Source organism: Piliocolobus tephrosceles, chromosome 4 (genome assembly GCF_002776525.5).
Source record: "Piliocolobus tephrosceles isolate RC106 chromosome 4, ASM277652v3, whole genome shotgun sequence".
NCBI classification, from domain to species: Eukaryota; Metazoa; Chordata; class Mammalia; order Primates; family Cercopithecidae; genus Piliocolobus; species Piliocolobus tephrosceles.
In genome coordinates, this window is record NC_045437.1 from 49,264,446 (window position 1) to 49,276,671 (window position 12,226).

A 12,226-nucleotide genomic window follows, 5' to 3' on the forward strand; every position below is an offset into this window, starting at 1 on the left:
TGTCTCCATTTCATCTACAGGCTTGACCTCCTCTGGGCCATTTTCCTTTGGGGATATTTTTCTTCTTCCAGCGTCTTCCAAATCTTTGTCTATTTCCTGAGTGGCATCAATCACCTCTGGTGTCTTCTCCCTTGGGGAACTCTCATTTCCAGTTGCTTTTAAATTTGTCTCCATTTCACCTACAGGCTTGATCTCCTCTGGGTCATTTTCATGTGGGGGTATTTCTCTTCTTCCAGTTTCTCCCAAATCTTTGTCTATTTCCTTAGTGGCATCAATCACCTCTGGTGTCCTCTCCCTTAAACAAATCTCTCTTCCCCTTGCTTTCAAACCTGTCTCCATTTCCCTGGTGACATCAATCACATCTAGAATCTTCTCCCTGGGAGAAATGGCTCTTCTTCCAGTTTCTTTTAAATCTGACTGCATTTCTTTAGAAGTATTAATCTCTGCTGGTACCATCTCCTTTGGTGAGGTGTCTGGTCTTACAGTTTCTCTCAATGCTGCTGTCATTTCCCCAGAGACAAGAATCTTCTCTAGTACCTCTTCTTTTGAGGAAATTTCTCTCCTTCCGGTTCCTCTTCCGATATTTGGCTTTGGTTTCTGAAATCGAGTCCTTAGAATTGGGACTTGATTAAGTTTATTTGCTTTATTATTCTCTTGAATGCTATAAAAAAAAAAAAGGAGGGGCACACAATCAAGTTTTAAACCAGACTGCTTGCTAAAGAGATGATGTTTGAGAAATCACTACAGAAACACCAGAAACTCTCAAATTCAAAAAAATTAAGGAAGCCCTAGGAATCTCTGGGTAAAATCTAAAAATTATAAGAAAAAAATCCCACCTTTTGAAATCAAAGCAAAAAGTTTAAATATATATACCTAGTAAAGTCAATCAGTATAGAAGCTATTTGATCCTAATAATCTCTTTCCAATTGTCATTCACACTACCATTTGCAAATACTGACTGGGAAAGACTCTCCAGTTCCCTGCATTGGAGCCAGATTAATGTATGTCTGCTATTTCTACCTCTTCATCCCTTCTATCTTTTACACAGACAAACGCTTTGCCAAAATAGACCTGACCACTTCAAATACCTGGATACAAGTATGACTTGACTAAGATTAAATCTTAGGACTACAAATGAGGTCTGCCCTCCTCACCTTTTAAAATCAATTTTTTTTGAGATTTCCTATACACATGTTTCTCTAAGAGCTTGTTATTTCATAACATAAGAATAAAAGGAAAGACTAAATACACAATGTTTGCTGAATGCTATTGGGCAGACAATCACTATCCAAAACAAGCACCTTGCCCTCCAGAAAAGCAGCAGCACTTTTTGTTTTGCTTTCTGTTTATTATAATAGATGGTGAAATCAATAAACATATAAATAAATGAAAGAGCTCTTATATGACTGGTAAGGAAAAGTTATTAATATTGGGCAAAAGCTAGATCAAATGAAACACTAGATTAGATTTATTCAGCCATGTCAGACTGAACAGGTATGTAACTATACATACAACAGCTTAAAAAAAAGACGAGCTGGGCATGATGCCTCATGCCTGTACTCCCAGCACTTTGGGAAGCTGAAGCAGATGGCTCAAGCCCAGGAGTTTTTGGTAGAAATCCCATCTCTACTAAAACAAAACAAAACCCAAAATCAGTCAGGTGAGGTAGCGTGCACCTGTAGTTCCAGCTATTCAGGAGGCTGAGGTGGGAGGATCACCTGAGCCCAGGAAGGATGACGGTGCAGTAATCCATGATCATGCCACTGCACTCCAGACTCAGCAACAGAGCAGGATCCCGTCTCAAAACAAACAAACAAAAAACAAAAACAAATAAGCAAAAGATTTACTTAAAAGTATGCTAGGCTGGGCATGGTGGCTCAGCCTGTAATCCCAGCATTTTGGAAGGTTGAGACAGGCGGATCACTTGAGGTCAAGAGTTCGAGACCAGCCTGGCCAACATGGTGAAACACTGTCTCTACTGAAAATACAAAAATTAGCAGGGCATGGTGGCGCACGCCTGTAATCTCAGCTACACAGGAGGCTGAGGCAGGAAAATAGCTGGAACCCACGAAGCGGAGGTTGCAGTGAGCCAAGATCATGCCACTGCACTCCAGCCTGGGCGACAGAACAAGACTCTGTCTCAAAAACAAAACAAAACAAAAACAAACAAACAAAAAAAAAAGTATGCTATTGTTGCTACTGTTTGTTTCAACATCTTTAGGTCCTTAACTATCCTTCCTCACTGAAATAACTGTTTTCAATAATGCAATTTTTGATACTATAAGACAGGTCCTTAGGAATAAGATTGCTTTTCAAGTTGTATTTATTTACGTAACTTAAGTGTTTATATCCATCATTAATGTTAGTAATTGACAATGTTAAATGTAAAATTAACAGCAATCAATAAAGGAAATTTAATTTGATTAGTACAGAATGGACTGAATTCCATTTTCTGATTTATGACACTTTTCATCTCCATCCAGAAACATCTAGCTTTTAGTGAGATTACTATGCTAGCAATCTTGGTTTGGGTATCATGGGAAGAGATAAACTATCTTTACAAAGTCACATTTTGAAAACAGGCATATTATTTAAACACATAAATGCTTGAAGCAAAGGCTTTATTAATAATTTCATTATTTCAATATCAGTTCAGATTGTAAGATACAGATATGCAATGTTATAACTATATTCTATGTGCTTAGATTTTTTAAACTGCCATTCCAGCAAAGCATTAGATTGTTTCTAAGTAACAAAAGAAGTACAGAATTAACTGAAGGGCAGTATCTGAGACTGGATATCAGATATAAAATTGAACTAGATTATTTCTCAAAATATGCAGTTCACAAACTTTCCTCAGATCACAAATTTGAGAAGGAAGGAAGGACCACGAATGGAGAAAATAAGATATGGAATGAGTACAGAACTATAAATGTGCTTTAAGGTCTGCATATGTGTTTTTCTAAAACACAGAGTTTAAGAATCTATAAAATATTCATGGCCAGGCACGATGGCTCACACCTATAATCCCAGCACTTTGGGAGGCCGAGGAAGGAGAATCCCTTCAGCCCAAGAGTTCAAGACCAGCTTGGGCAACATGGCAAAACCCTGTTTCTACAAAAAATTTAAAAATTAGCCAGACGTGGTGGCACGCACCTGTTGTCCCAGCTACTTGGGAGGCTGAGGCAAGAGGATCAATTGAGCCCAAGAGGTCGAGGCTGCAGTAAGCCATGATCGCGCCACTGTACTCCAGCCTGGGTGCAAGAGCAAGACCCTGTCTTTAAAAAAATGTGTGTGTCTGCGTGTGTTTCAAACATATAAATGTGTGTATATATATGTTTCAAATATATATATATATAAACCTCCAGAGGAACATCACCAATCATGACAAAAATCTTAAAATATTTATATGAAGTAGATAAGATGCAAAATTAACCTAGAAGATTAAATTTCAAAGAAATATTCACTAGTTTATCTCATAAAGTACCTTTTTTATATAGAGATGGGGTCTTGCTATGTTGTCCAGGCTTGTCTTGAGCTCCTGGCCTCAAGTGATCCTCCCGTCTCAGCCTCCCAAAGTGCTGGGATTATAGGTGTGAGTCACCATGCCCAGGCTAAAGAATTTTTTTTTTTTTTTAGGCTAAAGAATTTTTAATGCATTCTTTAAGAGACTGTTTTCCTACTATCTCTTTCTCTTACATAGCATCTTGAACAGGCCAACATATTTGGAGTAGGGGAGGGGGAAAACTTTCTGCTAGACATAGACAGATGTATAATTTGATAAAACACAGAATCTTAGAATTGCTTTTGAAGATTTTGGAGATTCAAAGGCCTGAAAGATCACATGACAAAGCAGAAATGACACTACCCACGGAGAGGAAAGTTGTTGAGATCAGACTGAATATTAGTTACAATGTCCACCAGCATTCTAAAACCCAGAGGCCATTCAGAAAAGTTTAATTTTCTACTAAGCCACAGTATCTATTAAAAGACTCCAGCTTAAACTGAAAAAATATAAATAAAAAGAATAATTTGTTAGCTATCTGTAATTAAAATCCATATCAGAGATATGTAACAAGCAATGTAGTCATACAAACTTCTACCTAGAGACTGTGTGCACATTAGTAAAATAATCGGGGCAGTGGGGAGGAATAAGAAGCAAAGGAATACTGAAGGCAACAAGAAATAAATAAATGTTTTTGTCTTCCAATAAAGATGTTTAAAGTAGTTCAGGAAACCTAGCTTTCACTCTCAGGTTAGGTAATTTTCTTTTCTGGAGGAACAGGAGTCTGTCTCACTTTGCTGCCCTGGCTGGAAGAAAGTGGCACAATCATAGCTCCCTGCAGCTTCTAATTCCTGGGCTCAAGCAAGTCTCTTCCTTCAGCCTTCCATGTAGCTAGATAGGCATGAGCCGCCATGCCCAGCTAGGTACTATTTAAACAGGTTAACACAGCTGTAAGAAAGTACAGCATAGGCTAGTCTTTAAATGTAAAGACTGGTAAAATATCAATTATTGAAACTGGACAGCAGGTATATGGGAGTCCACTACTGCGCTTTTGCGCACATTAAACATTTCCAAAACGAAAAGTTGAAACAGTATACTAGTAATTCCATCGGCCTGGTTTGGTAGCCTCCAAGGAAGAACAAAAAATAGAAAAGGCTTTGGCTATAAGCAGTATGGGTTTCTATACAGAAGTTTTAAATAAAATACAGAAATCTTAAATAAAGGCAATATGTGCTCAATCTAATTCCAAAGAAACAAATATTTTAAAAATAAGTAGTATTTTGCATTTGAACATAAACATATAATTTAATACACATGTTAAGTGATAAGGCTGGCTGGGCGTGATGGCTCACACCTGTAATCCCAGCACTTTAGGAGGCCAAGGCAGGTGGATCACTTGAGGTCAGGAGTTTGAGACCAGCCTGGCCAACATGGTAAAACCCTGTCTCTACTAAAAATACAAAAATTAGCTGGGCTTGGTGGCAGGCGCCTGTAATCCCAGCTACTCAGGAGGCTGAGGCAGGAGAATCACCTGAACCCGGGAGGCAGTGGTTGCAGTGTGCTAAGACTGTCCTCCAGCCTGGGCAATAAGAGTGAAATTCCATCTCAAAAAATAAAAAGTAAAATAAAATAAAATAAAGTGATAAGGCTATTCATGTTAACTCAAGTACTAATTTATGATGAGTAGCTTTTTTCAAACCATCTGAGAAATTCACATAAAGGCTACAACATAAACTTCTTGAAAGGTGAAGTTATATTTTTAAATATTATATAACTAGATACGCAGACAACAAATCAATCTAAATTGCTTCTGTTTTAAAAAACTGATTGAGTTCTAAAACTTCTTACAAAATCCAAAGATGATATAATCAATAAAATGATGCTTACCTTAGACATTCATTAAGAACCTTGGGCTCATCTGGCTGCACATTTTGAAAAGAATCATTTTTCTCAGGTTGTAATATGACATCTTCCTCTTCAAAATCTTTACATGATTGATCTTCCATGTGCTGAGGAGTCTTAAAAACAAACACATTTTTCTAATGTTTTAGGTTTCACAATGAGGCATAACAGATTTCATTGAAAATGTTGTCCAATTTAAGTATAAAATGGTAAAAAAATTCAAAATTATAAAATGGTGACTTTAAAATACTTTTAATGTATTTTCTTTACCTATCTTAGAAAATTTCAAGAGCTACTCCTTTTAGGATATCTCAAAGTCCCATTCTCCTCCTCCCAGTCAAAAAACAAGTTAACTGTCTTGGTTTCATCTGTTAGAAATACCCCTGTGGGGTCTATTTTTCTGAATTATTTTGATTATTATAATGGCATTATAGATCACGGGAATTTTTTTTTTTTGAGATGGAATCTTACTCTGTTGCACAGGCTGGAGTGCAGTGGCACGATCTCGGCTCACTGCAAGCTCCGCCTCCCAGGTTCACGCCATTCTCCTGCCTCAGCCTCCTAAGTAGCTGGGACTACAGGTGCACCAGCTGCCACCTGTGCCGCCACCACGCCCGGCTAATTTTTTGTATTTTTAGCAGAGACAGGGTTTCACCATGTTAGCCAGGATGGTCTTGATCTCCTGACCTCGTGATCCGCCCGTCTCGGCCTCCCAGAGTGCTGGGATTACAGGCGTGAGCCACTGCACCCAGCCAGAGTTTTTTTAAGACTGGGTCTCACTCTGTCACCCACGCTAGAGTGCAATGGCATAATTATAGATAGCTCACTGGAGGCTTGAACTCCTGGGCTCAACTGATCCTCCTGCCTCAGCCTCCCAAGTAGCTGGAACTATAGAAGCACACCACTAAGCCCAGCTAATTAAAAAAATTGTTTGTAGAAACAGAGTGTCACTATGTTGCCCAGACTGGTCTCAGACAGGCCTCAAGCAATCCTCTCACCTCGGGCTCCCAAAATGCTGGGATTACAGGCATGGGTCAACATGCCTGGTCTACAGACCATAGGAATTATAACGTAAGAAATTGAAATCTCAAAATATGCCAACTTTTATCTTTATCACAAAGACTATGTAAATAATCCAAAATTCACAGTCTTTGTTCTTGGAATTGTATCTTAATAGGGAGCTTTTAACATTTTATGCTGTTTAAGCCAATGTTAACACTTACATATGTACTGATCTCTTCAAAAGAGAAGGTTAATTCAAACATCCACTAAGTGATAGGGAAAAGCAAGTCCAAATATGAGGTCAGGTGAAACAGATTATCTATCATGTAAATGCCCAAAATCTAAAAAGGCTTTACAACTAGCAAGGCTGCTGGCTATGAGATTTTGACCACAAATTTAATAAATGATGCACACAAATTGTGCAGTACTGTTTTTAAAAGGGGATAAAAGGGTTGGGCACAGTGGCTCATGCCTGTAATCCTAGCACTTTGGGAGGCTGAGGCGGGTGGATCACCTGAGGTCAGGAGTCTCGAGATCAGCCTGGTCAATATGGCAAAACCCTGTCTCTACTAAAAATACAAAAATTAGCCAGGCCTGGTGGTATGTGCCTGTAGCCGCACAACTAAAACTACAAAAACATTATAGGTCATGGGAATTTTTTTTTTTTTGAGACAGAGTCTTGCTCTGTCACCCAGGCTGGAGTGCAGCGGCACGATCTCAGGTGGTTGAGGTAGGAGAATCACTTGAACCTGGGTGGCAGAGGTTGCAGTGAGCCAAGATCGTGCCACTGCATTCCAGTCTGGGCGACAGAGCGAGACTCTGTCAGAAATAAATGTATGTATGTATATATGCATGTATGTTGTGAAGGGAAGCTTATATTAAGGCTCACGTACTTCACAAAAATGTGAGGAGGAATCAGAGTACTTACATCTCTATCAGCACAGGATTCATTTTCATTCTTTTCTACACTGGCCCCAATTTCTTCCTGTGACATGAGAATTTCTTTTCTTCCAGCAGCTTTACCTACATTTGGCTTTGGCTTTTGCAATCGGCCCCTCACTTTTGCAGATGTTAAAGCCTTTAGTTGACTCCCTTCCTGCAGACAATTTTTTTCACCCAACCTAGAACCACAAAGAAATAAAATCAATGTTTATTTTGAAGTCACCAATTTCCTTCTCCCTGGCATGAATACGTAAACCATTTGGAATATGACATAATTCACAAGTTTCCTGAAAAGACATAATCCTCCCGGACGTGGTGGCTCACACCTATAATCCTAGCACTTTGGGAGGCCAAGGCAGGTGGTATCATTTGAGGTCAGGAGTTCGAGGCCAGCCTGGCCAACATGGTTAAACCTGTCTCTACTAAAAATATAAAAAATCAGCCGGGTGTGGTGGTGGGCACCTGTAATCTCAGCTACTTGGGAGGCTGAGGCAGGAGAATCACTTGAACCTGGGAGGCAGAGGCTGCAGTGAGCAGAGATTGCACCACTACTCAACAGAGTGAGACTCTGTCTCAAAAAAAAAGGAAAAAGAAAAAATGATATAATCCTGAAAAGCCCATTTGAAAAAGCATTTTTAAATAGAATTTTATTACAAAATTGGAAAAATCTACATCTGTCAAGCATAGAATACTACTTCTGACTAAGGATACTATAGAATACTGTAGAACTCCAGGGGATTAGTCCCAAATCATGGTATAAATGGTAACCCCTGGAACAGCCCAGAATCCACCAGTCAGATTCACATTCTATTTTAGATTTCCATTTCAAGTTAAATATTCCCTTTTCAAATCTCTTACTATAAATAAAATTATCCAGGAGCACATATTATAAACATTCAAATGTAATGGCTAACTCAACAGACTTAAAAAATTCATATAAGCAATATCAAGCAGAGAGAGTATTATTAATGTTTCAAAACCACCTATGGTTGAAAACCAACTTAAAGTACGCCGCTTGAAAATTAAATTCAGACTTTATTAAGTAGAAAACAAATTATTACCATCATTCCTAAGAGTTATTTTTTTTTACTATTTCCTGAATACTTACATAGATACAGTTTCAGCTTCTGGATTCTCTCTCTCTGTAGTCTCCATTCTCAAAGTGTCCAATGTATTCATCTTATCCTTTTCCAGGTGGTCCTGTGAATGTAATTTGCTACAATTTATCTACTTACCATAAAAAGTTCAAACTTCACAATAAATAAATGGAAATTAAAACAACAGAACTGGCCGGGCACAGTGGCTCAAGCCTGTAATCCTAGCACTTTGGGAGGCCAAGGCGGGTAGACTGCCCGACCTCAGGAGTTTAAGACCAGCCCGGGCAACATGGTGAAACTGCCTCTACTAAAATATAAAAAATTAGCCAGGCGTGACAGTGTGCGCCTGTAGTCCCAGTTACTTGGGAGGCTAAGGCAGGAGAATTCCTTGAACGCGGGAGGCAGAGGTTGCAGTGAGCTGAGGTCACGCCACTATACTCCAGCCTGGGTGACAGAGTGAGACTCTATCTCAATAAATAAATAAGAACTTCATTTTTTGTACTTCTAACTAGATGAGATTTTCTAAAAATCCTAAATGCAGATGAAATTTTTTTTTTTTTTTTGAGACAGGGTCACACTCTGTCGCCCAGGCTAGAGTACAGTGGCATGATGATAGCTCACGGCAGCCTTGACCCCAGAGGCTCAGGTGATCCTCCCATCTCAGCCTCCTGAGTAGCTGGGACTACAGGTGCACACCATGCCCAGCTAATTTTTTCATTTTTTGTACAGACCGGATCTTGCCATGTTGCCCAAGCTTGTTTCAAATTCCTGGGCTCAGATGATTAGCCCGCCTCAGCCTCCCAAAGGGCTGGGCTTACCGGTATGAGCCACCACACCTGGTGTACTTTTTTTTTTTTTTTTTTAACAAAAATGGAATCACACTAAATATTTCAGAAAAATATTTCTGAAATGTTAATTACCAAAGGATACAAAACTGTATTGATACCATGATTCAGTTGTGTAAAAGAAAATATCTAACAATACATGTGAAAAGATTGGTTGCATGTGAATAATGAAATTACAGGTACTAGAAGGAATGGTTGGGCATGATGGCTTACACCTGTAATCCCAGCACTTTGGGAGGCTGAGGCGGGGGATCACCTGAGGTCAGAAGTTCGAGACCAGCCGGGCTAACATGGTGAAACCTCATTTCTATTAAAAATACAAAAAAATTAGCTGGGCATGGTGGCACATGCTTGTAATCCCAGTCAGTCGGGAGGCTGAGGCAGGGGAATCGCCTGAACCCAGGAGGTAGAGGTTGCTGTAAGCCGAAATCACACCATTGCACTCTAGCTTGGGTAACAAGAGTGAAACTCCACCTCAAAAAAAAAAAAAAGAAACAGAAAAGAAAAAGAAAAGAAACAAGATTACAACATTTCAAAGAAGAGAAGGTAAAGAAAAAAATTACAAGTGATTTTTGTTTTAACTTTTACATGAATCTGTATTTTCCAAATTTTCTAGAATTCAATAAACATAAGATTAGAATGATATAACTATACTATAAAGATTATGATAAAAGATATTTCACAAAACAGTAAAAAGCAACCCAACATCTTAAAAAGTGTTTTTGTTTTAGTTAAAAAAAATTGTAACAATGTAATTCTGGAAAAGTTATAAGGAAACAGAAAGATTCACTTAGCAATGTAAATAGATTATTTATGACTGTCAGTTTGACAATGCATAACAATTCAGGAAACTCAGACATATCAGAAAAAATTTTAAAGTAATAAAAATAACAAATAACAAAAGACAATGCATAACAAGAATCATAAAAATATTTAAAACACTATTTGACCCAACAATCCCACCAGTCTGTAGAAATTTACACTTTGTTTCCTTGAGAAAGCCTTACTTACAAAATTGTTTGCTTCTTATATACAAGAGTTAAAAAACAAACAAAAATAGAAACAATCTGAACATCCATTAGTAGAAAACTGATTAGGTAAATCCATAACATGTTAACATGATATAGCTATTAAAAATACCAATTGGACCCAAAAAAGTGTAAATTAATAGTTTCAGAGGAAAAGCGTTTTTTTAAATTTTTTATTTTTTTGAGTTTCGCTCTGTTACCCAGGCTGGAGTGTAGTGGCGCAATCTTGGCTCACTGCAACCTCTTCCCTCCTGGGTTCAGATGGTTCTCTTGCCTCAAACTCCCGAGTAGTTGGGATTACAGGCGTGTGTCACAACACCCAGCTAATTTTTTGTATTTTTAGTAGAGATGGGGTTTCACCATGTTGTCCCGGCTGGTTTCAAACTCCTGGCCTAAAGTGAGCCACCGGCCTTGGCCTCCCAAAGTGCTGGGATTACAGGTGTGCACCACCGTGGCCAGGTAAAAAAGGTTTTGGCAGGGCACGGTGGCTCAACATAGTGAAATCTTGTCTCTACTAAAAATACAAAAATTGGCAGGGCGTAGAGGTGCGCACCTGTAATCTCAGCTACTTGGAAGGCTGAGGCAGGAGAATCGCTTGAACCCAGGAGGCAGATGTTGCACTGAGCCAAGATCACGCCATCGCACCCCAGCCTGGGCGACAGGGCGAGACTCCGTCCCAAAAATAAAACAAAGAAAAGAGAAAGGTTTTAAATATTATACACATTATAATTAAAAATTATAGAAATGTGTGCATACATAGATAAAGTTATTGGCCAGGTATGGTGCCCTCACACCTGTAATCCCAGCATTTTGAGAGGCCAACGCGGATGGATCACTTGAGGCCAGGAATTCAAGACAAGCCTGGCCAACAAGACAAAACCTCGTCTCAACTGAAAATACAAAAATTGGCTGGGCGTGGTGGTGCATGCCTGCAATCCCACCTACTTAGGAGGCTGAGGCAAGAGAATAGCGTGAACCTGGGAGACAGAGGCTGCAATGAGCCAGGATCATGCCATTGCACTCCAGCCTGGGCGACTGAGCAAGATCCTATCTCAAAAAAAAAAAAAAAAAAAAAAAAAGAGGGCAGGCATGGTGGCTCACGCCTGTAATCCCAGGACTTTGGGAGGCTGAGGCAGGTGGATCACATCAGGTCAGGAGTTCAAGACCAGCCTGGCCAATACGGTGAAACCCCGTCTCTACTAAAAATACAAAAATTAGCCACGTGTGGTGGCACGTGCCTGTAATCCCAGCTACTTGGGAGACTGAGGCAGGAGAATTGCTTGACCCTGAGAGGTGGAGGCTGCAGTGAGCCAAGAACGTGCCACTGCACTCCAGCCTAGGCGACAGAGCAAGACTCCATCGCAAAAAAAAAGAAATAAAGAAAGAAAAAGAATAAAGAAATGTATTGACCAGGTGAGCTGGCTCATGCCTATAATCCTAGCACTCTGGAAAGCTGAGGCAGGAGAATCACTTGAGGCCAGGAGTTAGAAACCAGCCTGGTGCACATAGACTCCATTCCTAATTTTTGCTAATTTAAAAAAGAAAATCAGGCCGGGCGCAGTGGTTCACGCCTGTAATCCCAGCACTTTGGGAGGCTGAGGCGGGCAGATCACGAGGTCAGGAGATCGAGACCATCCTGGCTAACACAGTGAAACCCCGTCTCTACTAAAAATATAAAAAATTAGCTAGGCGTGGTGGTGCGCACCTATAGTCCCAGGCACTCAGGAGGCTGAGGCAGGAGAATGGCGTGAAATCGGGAGGTGGAGGTTGCAGTGAGCCGAGATCGCGCCATTGCAGTCCAGCCTGGGAGACAGCAAGACTCTGTATCAAAAAAAAAAAAATTATCTGGGTTTGGTGGCACACACCTGTATTCCCACCTACTGGGGATGGTGATGTGGGAGAATC

At 39.8% G+C, this 12,226-nt stretch overlaps 1 protein-coding gene across 1 annotated transcript in view; it reads right to left on the reverse strand.

The window, feature by feature from the left end:
- Positions 1-12,226, reverse strand: part of BDP1 (B double prime 1, subunit of RNA polymerase III transcription initiation factor IIIB) — a 117,162-nt gene that overhangs the window by 61,447 nt on the left and 43,489 nt on the right. The window contains exons 14-17 of the mRNA XM_026454425.1: positions 8,460-8,551; positions 7,338-7,530; positions 5,393-5,523; positions 16-661 (exon numbers count right to left, since the gene is read on the reverse strand). Of these exons, the coding sequence (XP_026310210.1) occupies positions 16-661; positions 5,393-5,523; positions 7,338-7,530; positions 8,460-8,551 (1,062 nt within the window). The remainder of the gene's footprint in view (positions 1-15; positions 662-5,392; positions 5,524-7,337; positions 7,531-8,459; positions 8,552-12,226) is intronic.